Source organism: Zingiber officinale, chromosome 10B (genome assembly GCF_018446385.1).
Source record: "Zingiber officinale cultivar Zhangliang chromosome 10B, Zo_v1.1, whole genome shotgun sequence".
In the NCBI taxonomy this organism is placed as follows: domain Eukaryota; kingdom Viridiplantae; phylum Streptophyta; class Magnoliopsida; order Zingiberales; family Zingiberaceae; genus Zingiber; species Zingiber officinale.
In genome coordinates, this window is record NC_056005.1 from 5,835,713 (window position 1) to 5,857,470 (window position 21,758).

At 39.2% G+C, this 21,758-nt stretch overlaps 2 protein-coding genes and 1 long non-coding RNA gene across 4 annotated transcripts; all 3 read right to left on the reverse strand.

Annotated features, from left to right (window-relative positions):
- Positions 1 to 1,967: 1,967 nt before the first annotated feature.
- Positions 1,968 to 5,340, reverse strand: LOC122028896 (LOB domain-containing protein 37-like). The gene is made up of 2 exons (XM_042587868.1): positions 3,557 to 5,340; positions 1,968 to 3,465 (listed from the first exon to the last, which is right to left on the reverse strand). The coding sequence occupies exons 1-2, from the start codon at positions 3,738 to 3,740 to the stop codon at positions 2,990 to 2,992; spliced, it is 660 nt and encodes a 219-aa protein (XP_042443802.1). The 5' UTR covers positions 3,741 to 5,340; the 3' UTR covers positions 1,968 to 2,989.
- Positions 5,341 to 5,980: 640 nt separating this feature from the next.
- LOC122028895 (BTB/POZ domain-containing protein NPY4-like) lies at positions 5,981 to 10,391 on the reverse strand. 2 transcript variants are annotated; one of them, XM_042587867.1, is made up of 5 exons: positions 10,084 to 10,391; positions 9,105 to 9,422; positions 8,670 to 8,739; positions 7,142 to 8,284; positions 5,981 to 7,007 (listed from the first exon to the last, which is right to left on the reverse strand). In XM_042587867.1, exons 2-5 carry the CDS (start codon positions 9,164 to 9,166, stop codon positions 6,474 to 6,476), a joined length of 1,809 nt encoding a protein of 602 aa, XP_042443801.1. In that variant the 5' UTR covers positions 9,167 to 9,422; positions 10,084 to 10,391; the 3' UTR covers positions 5,981 to 6,473. The 2 variants fall into 2 exon arrangements, with proteins under 2 accessions (XP_042443801.1, XP_042443800.1); XM_042587866.1 differs by lacking the exon at positions 10,084 to 10,391 and adding an exon at positions 9,947 to 10,077.
- Positions 10,392 to 20,451: 10,060 nt separating this feature from the next.
- On the reverse strand, positions 20,452 to 21,306 carry LOC122029703. Its single transcript, XR_006125156.1, has 2 exons — positions 21,165 to 21,306; positions 20,452 to 20,938 (listed from the first exon to the last, which is right to left on the reverse strand). It is a non-coding gene; the product is annotated as an uncharacterized LOC122029703 (long non-coding RNA).
- Between the last annotated feature and the right edge of the window lie 452 nt (positions 21,307 to 21,758).

A 21,758-nucleotide genomic window follows, 5' to 3' on the forward strand; every position in this document is an offset into this window, starting at 1 on the left:
GAGCAAGTAAAGTTGCTGGACATTGCTGGGCAGGCTCTCTCGTTTGCCATCTATAGACGTCTGGAAAACAATACGTTGCCACATACAATTCTTTTAAAATCAGACAAACAGTTGAATCAGTAGGCCAGTGGCTTTGTTTTTTTAATTAAAATAAACTCTGTTGAATATAAGAAAGTATCTGTATTCTGTTTATAATAATTCTGAAAGATCCAAATTGATTTGCAACAAAGTTTGCGTTTTGAAATTGAAAAAAAAAATACAATTGACTTGTTCATTAAATTATTTTTAAACATCTTAGTGACCAAATTAGTAATTTTAAAAAGTTCATAGTGATTAAAATTAATAATTCTAAATTAGCACCCAAAAAAGAGGAATAACAAGCAAAATTTTATCACGTTTATTATGTTTTAGAAAATTTATTTGATAAAACATCATGTCTAAAAAGGGATCAATTTAAATTTGATCAGGTAGTTTATAAATCAACTCGCGTTCCCTGCATATCATTTTGTAAGGTGTACAAATCAGCTTGCGCCTAGATTTTAATCATTATAAATTTCTAAATATTTTAAATATAATATATTTTTATTTAAAAAGATTTATTTTCATGAAAAGAATATTTCCAAACTATAAACTTATCTGTAATTAAAATGCTCTTTAAAAACAAAATATCTGGATAATTATGAGCTAAAATATCCTAATTAGAATATTAATAACTTTTATAAAGATTTCTAAATGATAAAGACCGCACTTTTGTCAAATTTCTATTCTAATATTTAATCACAACATACCCAAGAATATCTTTTTGTCAAATTATCAATTTTCTATTCATAAAGAATAACCAATTTTTTTTATTTTTAAATACTCATCGTTATATATTCATAAATCTGATGGATAAGATTATGCCGGATTTTGTCACTGCTCACTTGACTCACGTACAGGGGTCCACACGATCACGCTCACCGGCCGCCTCCGCGAGTAAAGCAAACACAAGATGGCGGGTGACGTACGTCATCTCCAATCTTCACCGAGGACTCAGGCTACTATCGAAACGGCAGGCGCAATAAAAAATTAAAATTAAAATTAAAAAAAAAAAGGAAAGGTCAAGTTGGAATGGAATCCTCGTCACCGAACGCCCACAAGAAGAAACACGGATCTGGTCCCCGAATCAATCAAGGGCCGAGATATTACTATCAGTTATTCTTTATATATATATATATATATATATATATATATATATATATATCCATCCAATTAATCTCTAGATTTTTGTTATTATGTTGTTGAGAAGGTTGGTCGGTTGTCTCTTAGCTTTGGCATGCGATGTATATTCCGAGCCACCCCACCCATCAGCTCTTGAAGGGCCGCAATTAGGATAATGTTATCAAAAGCGAGGGTGGGAATGGAATGAGCTTCCTTTTTTTCCGTTTAATTTACACCAACTTGTACTTGAATAATTATTCATCCATTTTAAAATTATCTTTTCATTTATTTTTAAAAGTGCTTTGCTATTGTATTAGATCCATGAAAACATGCTTAAATATTGTTACTCACATATCATCTTGCTTTTTGACAACGTAAGCGGTCAATAAAAGATCAATAAGCAAGGAAGGGAAACAACTATTAATAATAGATGGCCTGGATGACGTAGGCTTGACAGAGGGGCATTAGATGCCTAATAGTGGAGGCGACAAACACCATCAGTGATAATGATACATTGCTAAAAAAGATTAGTTTGACAGAGGTCAAACTTGAGAACTGGAAACTATAACTAACGGGTAATCGGCCATTGATTTAACAGGAGGAGACCGGAGACGGGTCATAATAATTAAAAAGTTTACAAAATCCATCTATATTTATCAAGGCTAACTTCAGGCGGTGGATCCAAGGCATCGCATACAGGTCAGGTCAGGTCAGGTCGGTGGCATCACATCAGAAGCCCAATCGAATAACGCTGCTTTTGCTTTGCCTGACGCTGCGCACCGCCTGGACATTAATTACCCATGCACCACGGCCGCGCGCTACTTCTTTTCGATCCAAAACAATCAAAATCTCCAAGTTGCGACGCCACTGGTTCCTCCCCTTTCCTATCTTCTTCTTCTTCTGCAGCATCTTCCTCCATCATCCCATGCCCATCGACGGATTTCTTCCTGATTCCCCAAGACCGTCGATTCGCCCCGTCTTCGTGATAAAAAGAGAGAGAAAAGGAAGGAAGAAGGTTCGGTGCGCAAGTAGCAGTAGCAGGGAGAGTGGAGAGGGGGTCCCGCCACCGAACGCGGCGGTGCGAGGCGCAAGTGAAGGCGGCGTGTTGGAATCAACTGCACCGCATGTATTGGCCATGGTAAAGCTAGCGAAGATTTATTTACAAACAAACAATCGCACCGCCTCAGCGCCCACCGCGCGGGAGACGGGATGCCTTCCCTTCCGCTGCAGTCGCGGCTCCTCCGCTTCGCCAAAGGCCGTTCACTTTCTCTCTCCACTACCCGACGGACTTCACCTCTCCCTATCTTCTTTGTTGCCGTCAAAAGGAATAGTGAAAGACGCAAGAGGTTTGGATAAGTATGACACATCGGAAGGCACTGCATCTTTTAGAAGGGCAGCTTAAATCTGGCGAATTAAGCAGAAAGAAATCGTCCCGTTAACTTATATGATTTTTCTGGAGACGATTCATAATTTTCCACCACATGGGGTGGTTAAAAATTGCAACTTGAGTCTTCGATTAAAATCCAGCAACTACAAGTTTAGATAGGTACAAGAAATAATTATTCCCATGTAGATAGGAAGCTAATTATGAGATATTATTATTTAGTGGATCAGGTTAAGGGCACTAATTATGTACCAAATGGTAGCATCCAGCCGGCTTGTTACCATAAAAAACCAGAATTAAAATATTAATCTGCGAGTCTCGCCGGCTATGGGCAACAGCAAAACTTTCGCCGGGATCAAAGCGGGTAGGGACGCGAGGGCGGGCAGTCTATGGAACCAACCGTCTTCAAACGAAGAGATTGAGAAGCCTCGGTTCGGCGGCGGGTGGGTCGCTTCCGGGGCTTTCGCCGCCGCTCGTCGTCACCGAACCCTCGGAGTTCATCGACGGTGTCCCTGGCCGCCAACTCCGCTTCTCGTCCCTCGCTCCCCCGAGCGGGGATGGAGGAACCAGACACAAGTCCAGATCGCACGACGGCGCTCCGTCTTCGTAGGATGGAACTGGCGCTTTCCGTCGCTTGAGCGTTGAGAAGGAAGAGAACCCTATTTTCGGAGGGGGGCTGAGGCCGTCTGCCTCAGGCGATGCCTCGTCGCAGTGACCCTCAGTCGCGAATTGCGACAGAGGGCGGAGCGCGCCGCCGAGGAGGACGGTCTCCACGGCTGCCTGGCAGAGATGCCAGTTGCCGGTCCCCAGTAGGCCCACGGCGCCGTTCACCGGGTTGATGGTCCGCCCGCATGCCTCGAACAGCAAGGATTGGAACAGAGCTGCAACCAAACCCGAGAAGTAGGCTGGTTACTTGGGGAAGCAAAAAAAAAAAAAAAAGGGATCAAAAACCATGGAGTCGAGGGCACAAACCTGGGCGTTGTGAAGGGGGGACGGAGGAGATGAATGACATGAGGCCGGCGCGACCGAAGAACTTGGCGACGAAGACAGTGGCGTGCGCTTGAGCCTCGGCGGAGTCGATCCACTGGAGACAAGGCCGCAGCAGGCAGGAGTCGCTGCAGCCCTTGCGGAGAACTCTGCATCCGTTGCAGCTCATCTCCTTCGATCGCTCATCAACTACTACTCGATTCCAGGGCAGTCCTGTTCCCCTTCCTTCTGATTTCCAAATTGATTCAATTTTTTTTATATAAAAAAAAATAATAATCTGCTGTTGGAAACTTGGGCAACAAGAAATGGTGGAAACGAAGTCGGAAGAGTGGGGCAAGTGGCGAAGAGGGCAGTGGGGGAGTTATATATTGCTCACCGGGGGTTGGGTAACTCGAGCCTAGAGTTAAGTTGATGAAGGCCGGAGAAGAGGGAATGAGGGATGGGTTAGGGGGTAGTGCGGTTACCGCTTTGGGTGGAGTAGTGGGGTTGAGTCTAGATATTAAAGCGGTGGCGTTAGGTGTGTTCCAAAGTCCTGGGGTTTCGAGGGGCGGGCGGCTCCGTGTCTCCGCGGCTGGTCCCCCGTTTCCCACCGCCATCGGATCGCTTTCCTGATGGGCGTGGCGACTGATGCGCACCGCCTTTGTTCGATTTGAAATTGAGAAATTGGATGGTGGTCACTCGATTATTATTGTTATTCTTTTGTTCTCTGCTCCTAACTTTATTGATTGATGGGTAAATGCGATCTTTTTCTGTGAGGAGGTGGCCCGTGTCATAAGCCACTTCGACTTGTAGACTAGCCAATCATCTCTACACTAGCTTTATTTGTGCTCCATTAGCCTGGGATAGACGAAATATTAGTTTAAGGCTTTGGTTACCCAGTAAAACTCCTCCTGAGTCAAAATTTGAATAGATATGATACTAAAACAATTCATGTCAATTTATTTATAATATTTTTGAAATTCAGAGTAAATTATTTAATTTATTAAATTTACATAATCATTTTTCATGTGCAATCATTCTTTAAATCGAATGTTTACTGATACGATACATAAAGGAGGGGTCTAATAAAATCAGGAAGTTAAAAATCAAGAATATATGACAGTCAAAAATCAAGAATATATTGCAGTCAAAAGTTAAGAAGACGTGACAATTAATAGTAAGGAGAATATGACGATCAGCAGTCAAGGAAAGACGGGAGTTAGACCACCTAGTGACATCAACTGCATAATTCCTGATCAGACATGGTCAGGGTAAATCCCAGATCTGAGACATAAGACGAAGTTTGGAATAGTAGCTGATATGCCCCTAACTGATCAAATTTCCCATAGCTCGGATTTTATAAATTAAGTGATTTCGGTATTTTTACTAAGACAACTCCTGACCGATTATTCAATGGTAAAATTGTGAAAGATGGAGTCCCTCGCTACAGTCTCGAATAGACTCGGTCGATTCATCACGACTCATCTTCTTTATCAAGGCCCAATCCTGATAGTGCATCTGAGCGGTCATCCCGAGTTATCTGTAACTAAACTTGGGCTGGACGGAAAGCACTAAGCGACAACAATATCAGAGTCATAACATCCTGTGCAGAGAATAACTACTCTACGCTAGGGAATATTTTAGTGGTTTGTCACTCCCTGAAAGTGAAATCTTCTTTCTATCAACAAGAGGTCGTCGTACATCCTCTCTCACCGAATAGGCCCTGACACTCGATATTCTCTGACAACGTCATATAAAAAGGGAGGTCCTCTTCCTTGGCCAGGTACACATACATTTGCACTCGTCTTCAACAATTTTTTTCCTTCTATCGTACACTATTCCGGGGAAAAAGAACCTGACTTAAGAGCCTGCGCCGGAGATTTTTCCCTGGTCTCTAGTCTCTAACACTCCGTATATTTGTCTAAATGTTTGCAGAGTTTAAGTATCATCAGTTCCCATACTACAGACTATTGGGTTCAACGTGGGGGTTTACTTTTCCGACATGTATACACAATGTGTGACAAAGTTGTCTCTCCATCAATACCAACCTCATCTCTGTCATTTGGGATGAATTTTTGTACTTTGAACTTTGAACCAGTCATAAAATCTTTATAAAATCTTTATATGATTCTTCGTGGAATTTGCATTCTGAATTCCTATTTGCATTCAATACGAAGATAATTGGTGTGTGGAACTAATAGGCGTAAAGAATAAGGGGAGAATGAACAAAAGCTGGGGAATATCTCAGCATGAGTTACTGGAGTTCTATACTAGAACATGTATATATAGTTGCCTAGACGACATCGCTACGCCAATCACACTTGTCAGGCAAAATTATTCACACTTGTCCTTTGTTAACTTTTTAGCCATTTAGTTCGTGGAATCACGTCACCTTGAATTTTTTTTTTTTTTGAGTTACTTTTGGATCAATTAGTTCTTGTAAGAAAGAGTTACTTTTGGATCTCTGCAAGAGGCGTGGCATCAATTATTGTTTTAGCTGCACTCGAACAACGATTTATTATTCTCTTGAGCAAGTAGGCACTTGAGAAGAGTTATCCGTGATTGGGATTCCAGCTACGTGGTGCAATCGGATGTATGTGTCGTAGTTCAGCGTTGATAACTCCATTTTTTGTATTCTATGTTTAAATTTTGAGCTTGATATTGGTGGTCAAAGATTTCTACCAGCTTTTAATTGCCATTGCAAATTTTGTTTCCTATCCATCTCTTGATCCAGGCAAAGAAATCCTGTCACTGAAAAGGGAACCAAATAGAGCTCATAACTTCTTTCATTAGTGAATTCCCCATACATGTTTAGTGCATTAACTAACTATTTCAATTTAGCTACTGGCACACGATTTTAGCTGCATGCAAAACTGGGTCTTCGCTAGACCAAGACAATATCATGATTACTTGTTGCAAGCTACTAAGCTACGTATCTTATAGTCCTTGAAGGGGTCAACTTAGGCTCCTCCCGATTGGAGTTTGGACTTCCAGATGTATCGGACAGGCTACTATTCTCACTACTCTGTCCTTTGCCTGACAATAGGTTCCCGAGCATCTTCTTTGGCATCACTACGTCTTTCACCTTACCATTGGTGTTCTTGGCACAAATGTCTCCGATTCTGTTGTTACTGCTGCCCCATTCATGTCCATTGACCTTCCCTCCGACATCGAGCTTCATTGCTTTCAGGTTATCAACGACTAAACCGCCAACGCATTCATCCTCTGTGTTGGTTGTGATGGCTGACCTTGAGCTTCCATATGATGCACCACTTTCGGCTTGGCTGGTGGTAGCAGCCAATGCCCTCATCTGCTCAAAGTACAAGACCTGCACAACCAATCGCAATGGCAGTCGCTCATTCTGCACAGCATGTGAAGAGGAATTCGCTGAAAGCTTCCTGCAGTCTATCAGTGCACATAGCCTTTTCTTCTCATTCTTGCTAAGGTCTGGATATCCCTGTTTATGACATTAAGAACATCAATTTGATGTATGATGTATCAAACATGGAGCCTTCTACAGAATCCTTATCGTTCTTATAATTTATTTAAGAGAACTTTGTGTTATCATTCATAGAGTTATGTCAAAATTACCTTGAGGTAAGTGTCAATTGCAAAATAAAGCTCATCGTGTGAAGGTCTTGAATCAGTCGGTACTATTTCAACCAGATCAATAAACTTGGAAAGTGGTAGGTTGTGATCTTTGGCAACCTCAGCAAGATATCCATCAACTAGCTTGGCTACCGTGATCTTTGCGCCGGCTAGATTCGACTGAGCAGCATCATTGTCCTGCATTGTGAATTCTTTCACTATATTGAGAACCACATCGATGTCATATACGGTATCCTCTTCCGAGGAAGTAGGAATCAGTAAATCCGACACTGTAGCATCTTCTAACTGTCTGCCAATTCGCTTCACAAGTTCCTTCATGCCAGTCTCACTGCAATTTAGTAATCTACAAGCTCTCAGTAACTTCAGTAGGAAACTGCAGGAGACACAGCCCTTATCTGGGGGCAACAATGAAATGATAGTCTCCAGAAGTGATTTATTCTTTGCGGCATCACCTCCATTACCATTTTTTGCAGATCCTTTTCCCAAACTCGAGAGCTTTTTGTATGTATATGATTTCAATGCTTGCCCAATCACTTCAGGACTAGCTTTCGCCTTAGTTTTAATGGCCACTATAACCTTTTTAAAGAAGTCAATCTTAAGCTCGCACAAGTCCTCAACCCACCAGTCCTTGGGCACTGAATGTTCTTTTTTAACTCCATTCAAATGTGGGTCGAGGCCGTTTTCGAATGGAAGCTTTCCCCTATTGTATGTATATGACCATTCTACTTCGGAAGGATCAATCGAGGCCTTGGATGCTATAGATTCTATGCAATTGCTAATCAATTTCAAGTCCTCTGACCATGGAAGAAGAAACCTTGTAGTCTGAAGAACCATGATGGAGTCTTTCCAGCTTCGTAAGATACTTGTTCTTAGGAACACACTAATCTTGTAAATAAGGTTCCCTTTTTCGGCTGTTTCATGCATTTCTAGGTACTCAGCAGCACATAGCGCGACAGCCACATTGTGAGCATTGAGTGTCACTGTGATACCATAGCAAAACTTTGCACAAATTTCAAAAGCTGCAGCACCTCCGGGGATATCAGAAATGGAAACCTCATCACTTTTTTCATCATTTGCCGTAGTGATCAGTCTCTGCATGAGTTGGCTCTTGGACAGCAGTGGAAACTAGGGCAAAAAAACAAAGGAATTGCATAAGCAGTATAGTGCAGAAAAGTGGCTTAGGCCTAAGGATGAGTACCAAGGGTTTATTGTCAACCAATCCTTAGTTCTTCTACCAAAGTTCATTTTCAAACTAAAATCACAGTTCTTTATAATTGTGAATATATCAAGATTAGGAGCTTCATTTTTTTATCATTATCATTTTACAACGAAAGCAAAAATCTAGTTGAGATGAATGGCAAGCAACTAGATTATCCCAAGCTACATCTACATTTGGAACTACCATAAAATTGCTCTGACTTATAATAAATTAAGTGAAATTTAATAGTTAGTTTCTGTTGACTTACACCCCAAAAAGTGAGCCATAAAAGAATTCTATACAATTCCTTACCTTGTGTAAATGAAACTTGATATTTCCAACATGAATAATAATGTCAGCTGGTAAGTCAGTTGCCACAGACCTGCAAAGATAAGAATACGATTTCAATGTAAGAACAGATTGAGATAAGGTATTGAAAGAAGAAACATGAGAAATTCAATTGAGAATCTGGGTGTTAGAAAAAAGAGCCAAATGACAGATTGAACAGTGCAAAATGTACAATTCTAAGATACTTCAGCAAAGATTTATATACCAAAAACTTTGATTTTTTGAAGAAACAGGTGACATCTACAGAGCTACATTTGCAGTGGATATATCTCATTGACAAGCAAATCCATTAGGTCTCAGAACAATCATTCATGACTAAACCACCCTTAATGGCTGCGAGGAATGCAAGAGGAAAAATATAGTGAAAGCAAAAGGTCATGCAGTAAAGTAGTTAGTCACCTGACATCCTTTCCTTCACTCTGGAAAAAATCAGGCTTGGATCCAAGCTTCATAAACTTCATTGTTGAGCTACAAGGATTGCACCTTCTATTCTTGGTTCCACAATGAAGGTGTGAGCTTTTTCGTCAATTTAGCGTCCCAGCTCCTCAAAGACAGCGTTCCCACAACCTGGAGCAACTTGGTCGAGCAGAGACAGAAACTTACTCTCTAAGCTGGCTTATAGTAACGGAGAGGGGAGACATCAAGCACAAATCTGCTCTAGACTTTATTCACAAGGTCATTGAGATCTGGCGATCGACAACAAATTCCTCAAAGCACCTGAAACAGAAAAAATAGACCTCTGTGTTAGTAGAATGGAGCCGCAGACAGTGAGCATCTTTTGATGTTTTTTAAAGGCATGGAAGAGTGAAGGGACAGCATAGCAACTGTTGAGGTAAGGGAATCCCGTCAAGTTGGCAAAAATCCCACATGAAAAATCATATGGAGCAGTCGCAAGAGAGCCAAGGTTGCATGTGATTTTGCATGCATTTGAAGTTTTTAAAGTTAGAGCGAGGCACTGACGGCTCAAAAAAATAACTAAAGCCAGCCTTTAGAATCGCAAGAGCCATGAAGAAGTACAAAATCACAAACTGGACAGAACAAGACTAGAGAGAAAGGAGAAAAAAAAACAAGAGGGCAAGAGCTTGCTGAGGAATACTGAAGAAAGATGAACGAAGCTTTAGTCATGAGCACTAGTCGAAAGTAGTGAAACAAACACGAAAAAGGAACTACAAATGTGCGAAAACATAACCACCATTGACGAGAAGGACAAGCATTGCTAACAAGTGAAGGAAACAACTCACCACAGAGAACAAGAGAACAGAGCCGACCAGAGCAAGCAAAGCAAAGACTAAAGCCAAGAACAAGAGAAGCAGCAGCAGCATATAGACAGTCACAGGTATGGAAGGAAGAGGAAAAGTGACGGGAAAGAGGAATCCACCTTGCGAAATGAAATTTGGCTTCAAACTCAAAGGGTGGCTGGCTCTCCCTCAGCATCTGGAGGCCCACCATGCTCCCTTCCATGCCCACACCCTCTGCATTCTTGTCAGGCTCTCGCTTTCCCCACCCACCATACCACCTCCCTCACGCAGAGAACTCAGAACACAGGTATCTTTTAACTCAGATGAACAGGACAAACCAAAGAGGTCGCTCTGAATCCCTCTTGCCGTTTCAGCTGCTGTATCATTAGAATAGACGAGTGATTATCATCAATAATAGCACTGCTTCGGCTTCTCCTTTCTCTGCTTTTTATTGCAATTTAATGACTTCTTTTATATCCTCATCTTCCTTTTTCCTTCTCTCTCCTCTTCATGACACTGCTTTCACGTTTCAGCCCCTTTGGTATGTGAATATTCTCCATTGAATTCTTGCTTACCGGAATTAAATTTGGTTATTTCCACCAAATATCTGCAATATTTAAGATTCTCTAACATATCTTTTACCAATTTATCAAAAAGTCCCTGAATTCTTTTGTTCGCGTGGAAAATCATGTTTTTTTTTTCTTTCCTTGGATACTCCTTCACAATGAAAATGATGGCACCATGTGGCCCATTGCATTTGTGGAATCGATTAAGCTCGGTCGAACCAGTCAACGAAGAAGAAGATTGCTTACTCTACTTTTCAGATGCACTGTCTCAGAGAAGAGAAAAAAAAGGTGCAATTTGATTAGAATACAAGTAGCAATGCATCATCATGCTCGTGTCCCGATGGGCCTGCTGTCGTCGTACTTCAAGAAACTTTACTATACCAAGAACTTGAGGCGATTTACTTGCTCATTTCAAGAAATGGAAGTATATTTTATAAACGCGCATTGCGGGCTTAATTAGAGATAGCAGATCTTTTCTTGGCTTGAAATGACGATGCATGAAGGGCGGACAAGAACACGTTCCGTGTCTAGCAGTAGAAGCCAATTCAGTGCGATTCCTTTGCCTTTTTGACAAACATTTCCAGTTGCCTATCTACCTTAGTTATCACCTAGTCTAGATAATACAGAATTCATCTACTAGACAGAATTGCCATAAAGAATACAGGGAACCTTTAAGTGCCTCTAAAGTCCTTGTCGCCAAGCTTTGTAAGAGTATGCTGTACCTTTTCTTAGATTAGGATACAAAAGAGTTCAATTACATTTTAGTCTTTGTTCACTACCTGCCTTTATAATGCTGACTTAAATCAGGCTAATCCCCTAAAACCGGTTATTTTCTCTTGTTAAAAGTCAAGCTTGGTATAATCACATCTATTTTATTAACAATAATAGGATTAAAGGGACAGATCAAGGGACAAGAGAACAATTTCCAATCAAAAGGGCCCTCCAAAGGTTCAATAGCTTTGCAATTTTTTTTTCTTTTTTTGGTTCGCCATGTTGATGGACCAACCGTAGAATTCGATTTAGATCAAGCATCTTTGATATTGAGGCCCATAGAATCTTTGAGAGTTTTTAAAAAAAAACTAGAAAAGAAATATTTTTCTTTCTTTTGTAGTGTACAGAACACAAGATTTGGTGCCTTAAGTTTGGATTGGCCAATCCGCACCCGCTGGCTCGAGGATTGTGTGGTGTGAGTGCCAAAAAAGCAGCAAAGTGAATACTTAAATGCTTTGATGCTCGCAGACCTAGATGCTTGCTGAGGCCTGAGGCTTCCATTTAAAATAAAAGAAAGGCGTGTGCGCAGGGATCAGAATTCAGAACAGTGTAACGTCCTTGCCAGAAATATGACTGCTAGCTATCGATTGCACAAGAATAATTCTTCGAATATATATAAATATACACACACATGGTGTGTAAAAGAGGAGGCTCAATAAGACCAAGAGTTTAATAGTCAAGGGGTCATAACAATCAATAATTAAAGGGACACGACAATCAATAATTTAGAGAAGGAGGAAGTTAGACCGCCTCATATTATTAGCCGCTTAATTCTGGGTTGATCATAGTCAGGGCAGGTCTTCAGATCTAAAACGTAAGATGGAGCTTGGATTAGTTCCCGACCTACCCTCGACTGATCGGACTTCCCCAGCTCGGGCTGTGTAGATAGGCTTGGTACTTTCATTAAGATAACTCCCGACCTACTCTTTATCGATCAAGGCGTGAAAGATGGGTCCCTCACCACAGTCTCAGATAAAATCCGATCGGTTCACCACAGCTCATCCTCCTCATCAAGGCTCAAGTCTGGTGATACATCTGAGCGGTCATACCGAGCTGTCTATAGCTGAACCCGAGTGGGACGGAAAGCACTAAGTGACAATAATGTCAGAGAATCGTAATCTCCTATCAAAGCATAACTGTCATACATCAGGGACTATTCTAGTGGTCTGCTATCACCTGCGAATGGAACATTCTTTCCACCAATAGGAGGTCACCGTACATCCTCTCTCACCCAACAGACCCTGACACCCAACATTTTCTAACAACAGGCAGATTCTGAAGGTATGCAGCGTCATATAAAAAGGGAGGTCCTCTTCGTTAGCCAGGTACGCACACATACGCACTCGTCTTCAATAGTTCTTTTTCCATCGTATACTATTCTTCTGGAAAAAAAGATCTAACTTGAGCGTCGGAGGACCTGTGCCGGGGACTCTTTCCTGGTTTCTAGTCTTTAACGCTTCGGGTGTTTGTCTGAATGTGTGTAGAGTTCAGGGACTACCAATCCTCATACTATAGATCAAGGAGTTCCATGTGGGATTTTACTTTTCGGATGTGCATACACCGAGTGCGTCAAAGTTGCCTCTTTGTCAACACCAATGTCATCTTCGTCGGCTTTTGTCTGACTCAGATTCTGGACAAGATCATATATATATATATAATGTTTAAATAGTTATGAAGATTAAACAATGAAAATTATTGGCAATGGTCGTAAAAAAATAAGGTAAAAATACGATAGACTGCAGAGATTGATTAACAGTGTTCCGAGCAATGATGCTAGCGTTAATTCTTGTCGTAGTGTTCCGGCCAATGATGGTAGCGTTAATTCTTGCCGTGGTATTTACCGTGCGAAGATTGGGTCATGATTTACTTTAGATTAATCTTTGAAAAATAGATAAGAGTGAATCGAGTGGTTTACTCGAGGAAACAATTCATTTATTTGACGGTATTTTTGGATCATATAATTTTATTACTGTACTTTGAGCATAGAGTTGGACGTGTGCAGTCGAAGAATAGGTATCGATTGATTGTCTATTCCTCTTTCATCCATTATGTGCAATTAGAGTTTATATTATAGAGGAAGGTGAAAAGTTTAGAAGGTAAAAGTTTACCTTCTTCTCCTATATAAGTCCGCCCGAGGAATTCATAGAAAGAAAAATTTATCATAAGATGAAGGAAGAACACAAGAGAAGGCTTGGGATGTAGTTCATAGAATTTTGAAGAGCTTTCTGATTTGTATGTAATCGTTCTTCTGACGACAAGCAAAGATCAAGATATACTATGAGAGATCACTATGAGTTTTATAGATTTTATATTTCTATATTTCATGCATTTAGATCAATAATGGTATCAGAGCAAACGTTGAATGCATGATAGATCACTATCTTTCTGTTTGCTACATGATCATGTTGTCATGAAAGCATAAGATCTCTTATGCATGTAGATTATGTTACATAAAAGGATCTGTGCAAGATATGTCAATAAATTTGTTCGAATGGTATGCACATATTCATCACCGGAGGAATCGTCGACAAAGTTTGCTCTATCGGAGTCCGCTGTTGCCTAGCTAGTAGCTAGGCTCAATGGCAATCTGCGGTCATCGCCGAACCTCAAGCACAGCAGATGATAACCACAGAGTTTGTCTCCATTTTTGGCTGGTAGACTATTAGGAGGTCAATCCTCCGATTATGACCGATGGGCGAAGGGGGGTCGGAGTGATGGCGGCGTGGGTACTGGCGATGGAAAAGAGAAAAGTGACATGGGTTATCGCAAACAAAAACCAAAGCATTAGGTTTCATACCAAGCATTAAGTTTCATGTATATATTTTGGCAAAGTTTTTTTTTTTTTTAACTATCAAGTTTATTATTAATACATTAAACTAAGGTTTATTAATGCATGAAAAAAAACTTTTGAAGCTCATGTTGAAATTAATGTCAACGCTAGTAGCATATAATTTTTTAATTAATGCATGTTACAATTAATTAGAAAATAGTTTAATTAATTCATGGTTCAATTGAATTAAAAATTAAATTTTATTTTTTAATATTTCAACTAATTGGGCATGGACTTGAATAATTAGGTCATTGAGACATTCGTATAGTTTAAACAATTAATTGATTTAACCAGACCAGTTTGGTCCAGTTAAACCGAGGTCTAGTTTAAATTATTGGTTAGTTTAACTAGATAAGGTTAGTCCTTTTAAACCCTGATTTGATTCATATTATTGGTTAGTTTAATCAGATCAGTTTAATTCAATCAGGTCGCATTGAATCTAATTGGATTGGACCTTTCTAAATTTGATCAAGTGGACTAGATTTATTTTAATAGGCCAAATTTAATCAAAATTAGGTCAAATTATCCAATGGGCTAGGATTGATCAAATAAACATTGATTTGATAAATAAGTCTGGTTTAGACTTAAATGGACATAGATTAAATAATAACAACTAAGCATTCCAATTAGATTAGTTCTAATAAGGACAGAGGACTTAGAATCTAGTTACCCAACCGGCTAGTCCAATGTGTTAGTTAACTGGAGCTTCTCAAATAAAGAAAATTTATTTTTCTTATTTGCTTAGTTATTCTGTGTATTAATTCTATGCATATATGTGAATTGAAATGAATCGGTTATATTACTAGTTTGTCAGTTTTATACTGATATTATTATTTTCAATTCTAGATATCGAGGATGATATACACATTATCCGTCGCGACATGCAATGCAACGAGCTGAGAGAGAAAATTGAGTATGACTTGGTTTATAAACTTAGAGGACATATTCGACGGCTCGATCGACTATTCTAGAAGCTCGAGTAGGAAGAGTTTCCAATCCTAGATACTTATAGGATCTGAGTTTTGGTCCGATCGCTACTGATACACCTGAATGAAGTCGCACACCATTTATGAGGGTTCTCCAAAAGGTGAATCTCATATGCACAGTTGTATGTGGAATTACTTCACCATGTGGATCAAGAGAATCCCGAAGAATTTGAGGAGGATCCACAAGAGGATCCGAATGTGGATCCAATAGAGAATCTTGAAGCTGGTCTATCTGAAATTGCCCTAATTGAGTCCAAGGTGAAAGGGATAGTGTTGACCGCTATATTAGTGTTTGTCCTAGTGGTAGTGATGTTAGCGTATCTAGCTTATTAGAGTGTTATTATTATTACTATCATTATATACGAACAATATTAGCTCATTAAGTTTAATAAAATCATGTAGTAAAAACTATTGTTATGTACGAACAGTACTACTTTATGAAATGTTCTGTTATGTGTTAACAAACTAGAAAAGAAATGTTATGTGTTAATGGTCTTAAAAGAATGATTAGCTAATTTAAATGATGAGTAAATTTAATAATTTGTTCACTTAATGATTAGTTTATTTGATGGACATGTGTATAATAGTATTGATCAATATTAGTTAGATTGGATCATACGAATGATAAGTGGAAACGTAGTTGCCACTTGATTTTGTAAACTAACTCAAATTAACATTAAGTTAATAATAAATTATATACATATAAAATACATTGAATTACTAAGTAATGTGTTTATTTATATTAAATCATAGTTACTAAAAATATCATAGTTGAACTCAATAATGGAGAAAAATTATTTGGGAATAACTATAAAATCTAGTACCTCAAGATACAATACGTTCTTGAGAAACAAAAAGTTCTAGAGGTTATAAATCAGTTTATAGAAGAACCTACTAACGATTCTACATCACAGCACAAATATGACTTTGTTTCCTATAAGGCATGAAAAAGGAAGGACTCCACTGCTAAGAAAATATTAATTAGTTCAATGGTGGATGACCTGGTATTTGAGTATGAGTTGTTACCATCGGCTCATGCTGTTTGGGCAATCCTTAGAGAGAAGTATAGTGGAGTAAGTCCCAGTAAGCTTCGTTGGCTAACAATTAAGTTTGACAGTTACAAAAAGTGCCCAAATGTTACCATGATCCAACATCTGAGGGAAATGATGAATATGATTTGGGAACTAAAGACTGTTGGTTACAAGTTGACTGATAAACAATAGGTTCAAATAGTAATATGTTCCCTTCTTGATTCTTGGAAAACAATGAAATAGAACCTTACACATAGTGAAAGTATCAAGACTTTCACTAATATCTCACGCTATGTTGAACTTAAGGCAGAGAGAATAGAATCCGCAAGGATTACTGGATAAACTTTTGTAACTAAAGGTTCTGGTTCAAAGAATAAGAAAAGATAGTTTAAGAAAAGAAAGGGAAAGGGAAAAGAAGTTGGCACTATTATTGGGTAAGACCAAAATCAAGAAGAAAGAAAAAAAAATATAAACAAAAACCTAAGAGAAAGCTGACTTGCAATAACTATGGCAAGAAGGGTCATTTTGCTCGAGAATATACTGAGCCAAAAAAGATAGATCCATGTTATCTTTTTTCTATGAGCATTATTGCTAGTTCAGTGTTGTTTGTTAATTCTTATCCTTTGTAGATTATATATTCAAGAGTAACGAATCATGTAGCTCGTGATCAAGCTACATGTTAGAATTTGAGGGATATCCTAAGGCAATTAATCGTCTTACATTTTTTTCTATTTATTTGATAAGCATAAATTTACTATTTAAGTGCATATTATATGTTTGATTATCTTAAACTTATTTACTGAATGTCTGTAATATAATTCATAGCACGAGAGAATTTGTAATTGGATCACAATTAGTGATTATCTTTACATGTGCAATTATGAATATATTAAAATTTCCCTAGTTGTCGAATTGATGCATTGAAATATCATTAATTCTGTAAGACTAGCACGGGTTATACTCTTTGGTTCGGCCAAGCAGCTGTTTTCTCACTGGCTGGAGACATTGGGATGTCGAGAGTTAAATGTGGATGTTAGTCATGGTAACTAGTTCATTGGAGTGACTCGCTGTAAGACTTCATATGGTTCTCTACATATATACAGATATGTCTGTGAAGTTCTTACTGTAGCACGAGTGCAAGTTTTATTCGACTTGAGGTATATAAGTCATCTTAGTCATGGAAACTTATACTTTGACATCTTAAACAAGCATCTCATTGAGGTGTGGACCCGGGATGATTGGGTATAAGTTGAAATGCTCGAAGGTGTTTGGATAGCCCACAGAGGATTCATCGCTCCTTACGAGGAGACATATACCCTATGACCACTCGTTATGATTATTACTCAAAGTCTTTGGTCAAAGCATCACATGTTAAGAGTGTGAGACTCTTGTACACATGTACGAGTAATTTGAATCCATAGAACGAGGAAGTATTACTTGGGCTAGGTGTGGCATAGTCAGCCTAGTGGGAACAAGACACATAGACCACGTCTTGAACCAAGTGAGTATAAGACGAGTGAAAGGAACAAGACACGACTCAGTATAGCTACTGAAGGGTTTAGAATTAATTCTAACATTAACTATGATTTTCCGGCTAATTGGAGATCATGATATATTACTAGGTGTCACTTATGATCGTTTTATAATTAAGTAGTTAATTATGGATGGTCAAGATAAACCGGGAACCTATTGAGTCATACACACTAACGAGTCTCTAAAAACATAAAACAAGTTAAAGAATAGGATCTTTAGATCAAGATATAAATGTTTGGTTGGACCATACATAAGATAAATATGGAAATATTTGTCGCAATGAAAGCACAGATGGGCCACATCTCTTATGGAAGAGTTAGACTATATTTGATTTAAACATGAATTAGTCATGAATCAACTTAGTTTAGTTGTGAACCAAACCAAGAGGTTAATGTGCTACTTTTTGGTTAAGGGATAATGGGTTGGAATTGGATTTTCTAATCCAACTCATTAATGAGGGTTATCTATTGATATGGTTGGAGAAGATTATTGACATGAGATCATTAATTGACTTGTAAGGTTTTTGGAAAATCTTAACCCAATTTCTCTTCTCCTCTCCCTCTCCCCTCTCTCTTTGCCACCACCGACAATGGGAAGCCTTTCCCCTTGTTGTCGTGACCACTATAAGGGAGAAAACTCTCCCTTGTGTGTTTATCTTCTTCTTCCCCTTGATCCCTCTTCTTCGCTCGTGGCTAGTAACTTCTGAAGGAGAGACTTGTCCTCAAGGAGTTGTCTTGAGGAGCTCGGTGTGGAAACAAATAGAGGCGAGATTCAAGAACGTCGCTACGGTTAATGCCCTTCTCATTACAGGTCATCCGTAAGGTATACCTATCGTAAATTTACTTTCCGTAAAAATTTAATTATGCAATAATGTTTGGAACGTTGTATCTTTGTATGCGTGTGGTGCATGTGATGTAATAATTTAGGAATTATTATTGTTTTATTTTCTGCTGCGTATGTTTACGAAACGTGTTTTAGTACACATCGCATCAGGTATATCCCAACACTACATACATGGAGTACTGTCAGGTACCAGCTGACAACAAATGAATATATATGGGAAATAATACAAGGATTGAAGTTAAAGGAGTTGACATTTGTAAACTCAACCTATGTGGTAGATATACTTTATTTCTGCCTGTATGCTCCTGAGATTTGATGGAATATGGTTTCCGTTAATAGTCTTCTTGATTTAGATTATTGTATAAACTTTTACAGTCGTTGTGTGGAACCAAGAATTAACTCTATGTTAATAGGATATCGTTATGTATTGAATGGTTTCATGGTTCTTGATGTAGAACCAGGTATTGATTACAACAATAATAGTTATTTTTCAAACATTGTTCTTACTAGCGATGCTAATGTAAATGATGAGATTTGACATGCTAGATTATGATATATATGACAAGAACGAATAAAAATATTAGCTAAAGAGGATTTGTTAGATGCTTATGTTAAAGGTAACTTGTCTATATGTGAGCTATATGTGAGCATTGTCTTGTTAGAAAAGCAACAAAAAAATTATTTGGTAAGACTATTAGAGCTGAGTCAACATTGCAATTAATTCATTCGGATATTTGTGGTCCGATGAATGTGAAGGTTAGAAATGAAAATTTATATTTTATTACATTTATTGATGACTTTACATTATTTGATTGTCTATTTAATTTCTCATGAATTTGAAGCATTAGATTGCTTCAATCGTTACTTGAAGGAAGTTGAGAATCAATTGAAAAAATAAGATCAAAACCTTACGCACTGACCGTGGAGGTGAATATTTGTTTAATTAGTTCAAGAAAAGAATTACCAGAGTGAAGTAGTCTAGGGCTCTGGAGCAGTCCCCCTTGGCCTGGAGGTCAGGGGCGAGGTCGAGCAAGCGGACGACCTCCGATATCTGGAGAGAGAGAGGCACTCGCGTTCCTCTAGAGAAAAGAGAACGCACTCAAGAAGCTTACCAGGGAAGAAGAAGAGGTTGCGACCGAAGAAGTTAGGGCTTGACTCCTTGTTCGAGAATGCGAGGAAGGAGAACTGAGTCGCCACAGAAGTTAGGGCTTCGCGCCTCTCTTCGAGAAGGTGAGGGTGGAGAACGGAAGGGAGAACGCGAGGGTGGAGAATGGCATGAAAATTTTGACGCGAGGGTGGAGAACGGAAGGGAGAACGCGAGGGTGGATAATGGAAAGGCTTCGGGAGGTTGGAGACTTTTTTGACCGAAGGAGGGAGTTAGGGCACGAAGGGGATGCAGCTGAAAATTTTGGCGCGAAGGCTATGTCGCGAGGAGAGAGAGGGCTGAAGTGGAGGATGCCACGGAGGCTGCCAACGGGGTCGCGATGCTGTGTCACGGTAAAACGTCGCTGCCGATATCATTTCCATTATATCTTTAACATTTATTCATTGGTTGACCAGTTATATTTTTTGTTTAGTACTTAAAATGTGATTATGAATAATTGTATTAATTAGAGATGTGGAACATGCTCTGGACATAATAATTATTATGAGGGATTAGATATGTTTATATTGATGTAAATGATTAATCTAGGGTAAAGGCAAATTATTGATGTCCTTGATTCGTTCTATAGAGTAGCTATGGAAGGTGTAACAATCTTCTTAACAATAATTGCTCAGTGTGGTTGCTGTCGTAAGAGCCATTTTTCCTAAAATATAAATTGGATGTTCTTATTTGATTTTTGTAACTAATTAGTATTTTGTTTTAGTCTTTGTGATTTGATTATAATATAGTTTATGTGACTTACATGATCTTTGTGACAAGATGACCTTTATAGATTGTCTTGGATGAGTGGGAGATATTAGACGTGTTCATTGACTGCACACATTGATGGAAAAATAAATACTGATGATTTCTCATTCCTCTTCCTCTTCCATCCATTATGTGTAATTAGAGCTTAATGCTCTGTTTACTCGGATGGACGGATGAGTGAGAGAAAAGAATCAATTACGGAGCAATATCTTCGCAGCAAGAGAAGGGAAAATAATGTAATCCCTAGGGAAGAGAAAGGGGAGAGAAAGGAAAGAATCCTCAGGCAGCACTTCAAATGCTCAAGAGATCTGGCGGCGTTGAGCTCCGTGATTCTTCCTCTTTGATTGCCGTTCCAGCTATTGGTTTCGACAGATCTATTAGCATTCCGGAATCTCTAGTGGAATCTCCCTGAAAGCTGGTTGTTGGAGAGGTTAATCTGCCCTAGGTTTGGCGAGATGGCAGCGCCGCCGGTGTCCAAGAACCTGCCGGTAAGGATATTGTCCTGGAGCTCGATCTGTGAGAGCTTTGGAAATCAAATGCACACTTCACTTCATTTAATTGTGAAAGAAAGAAAAAGAAATCATAAAGCATCCCCAACAAATATCGACATAATAATGAATTTAGAAAGTAAAGAGATGTGGGCAGCATAGCGAGTCGAGAACCCACAAAAAGGGCACTCGCTTTCTGTGTGCAATTTTTGATCTGTGATCTTATTCTTTTAGCAAGATTTGGAGTGAATCAGACTCAACTTTTCTCGCCTCCAGAAACCTCAAAGCGGCGGAAAAACGAAGGCGGAAGAAGCTGAAGAAATCTCCTGGAGCCACCTCGCAATCTGCCGAGCTCATGCTGCTCGAACTCGCGAGGTTGAAGGGAAGAAATGGGGATGGTGGTTTGTTGGCGGACAGAGGTAGCTAATGGAGTTGAGGCAGAGTTGCAGCGAAGGACGGATGGCTTCTTTCCGTCCGATTTTGAGGGGATGAAAAAATGCCTTAAAATGGATCCACGGATGGTTTCGTCAACCGTCCGCCCATTATTTTAGAAGAGGTAAACAAGAGAAAGGATGAATAATACATCTTCTTCTGTGAAGTAAACAGAAAAAACTTTTCTTACGGAAAACTTTCCTTTCTTTCACTCATCCGTCCATCCGAATAAATAGAGCATAAAAGCTTGAAGGTGAAAAGTTTACCTTCTTCCCTGTATAAGTATGTCCAAGGAATTCATAGAGAGAAGAGTTCATCATAAAAGTGAAGGAAGAACACAAGAGAAGGCTTGAGATTTGATTCATGGAATCTTGAAGAGTTTTTCGATTCATTCGTGATCATTCTTCTGACATATCAAAATCT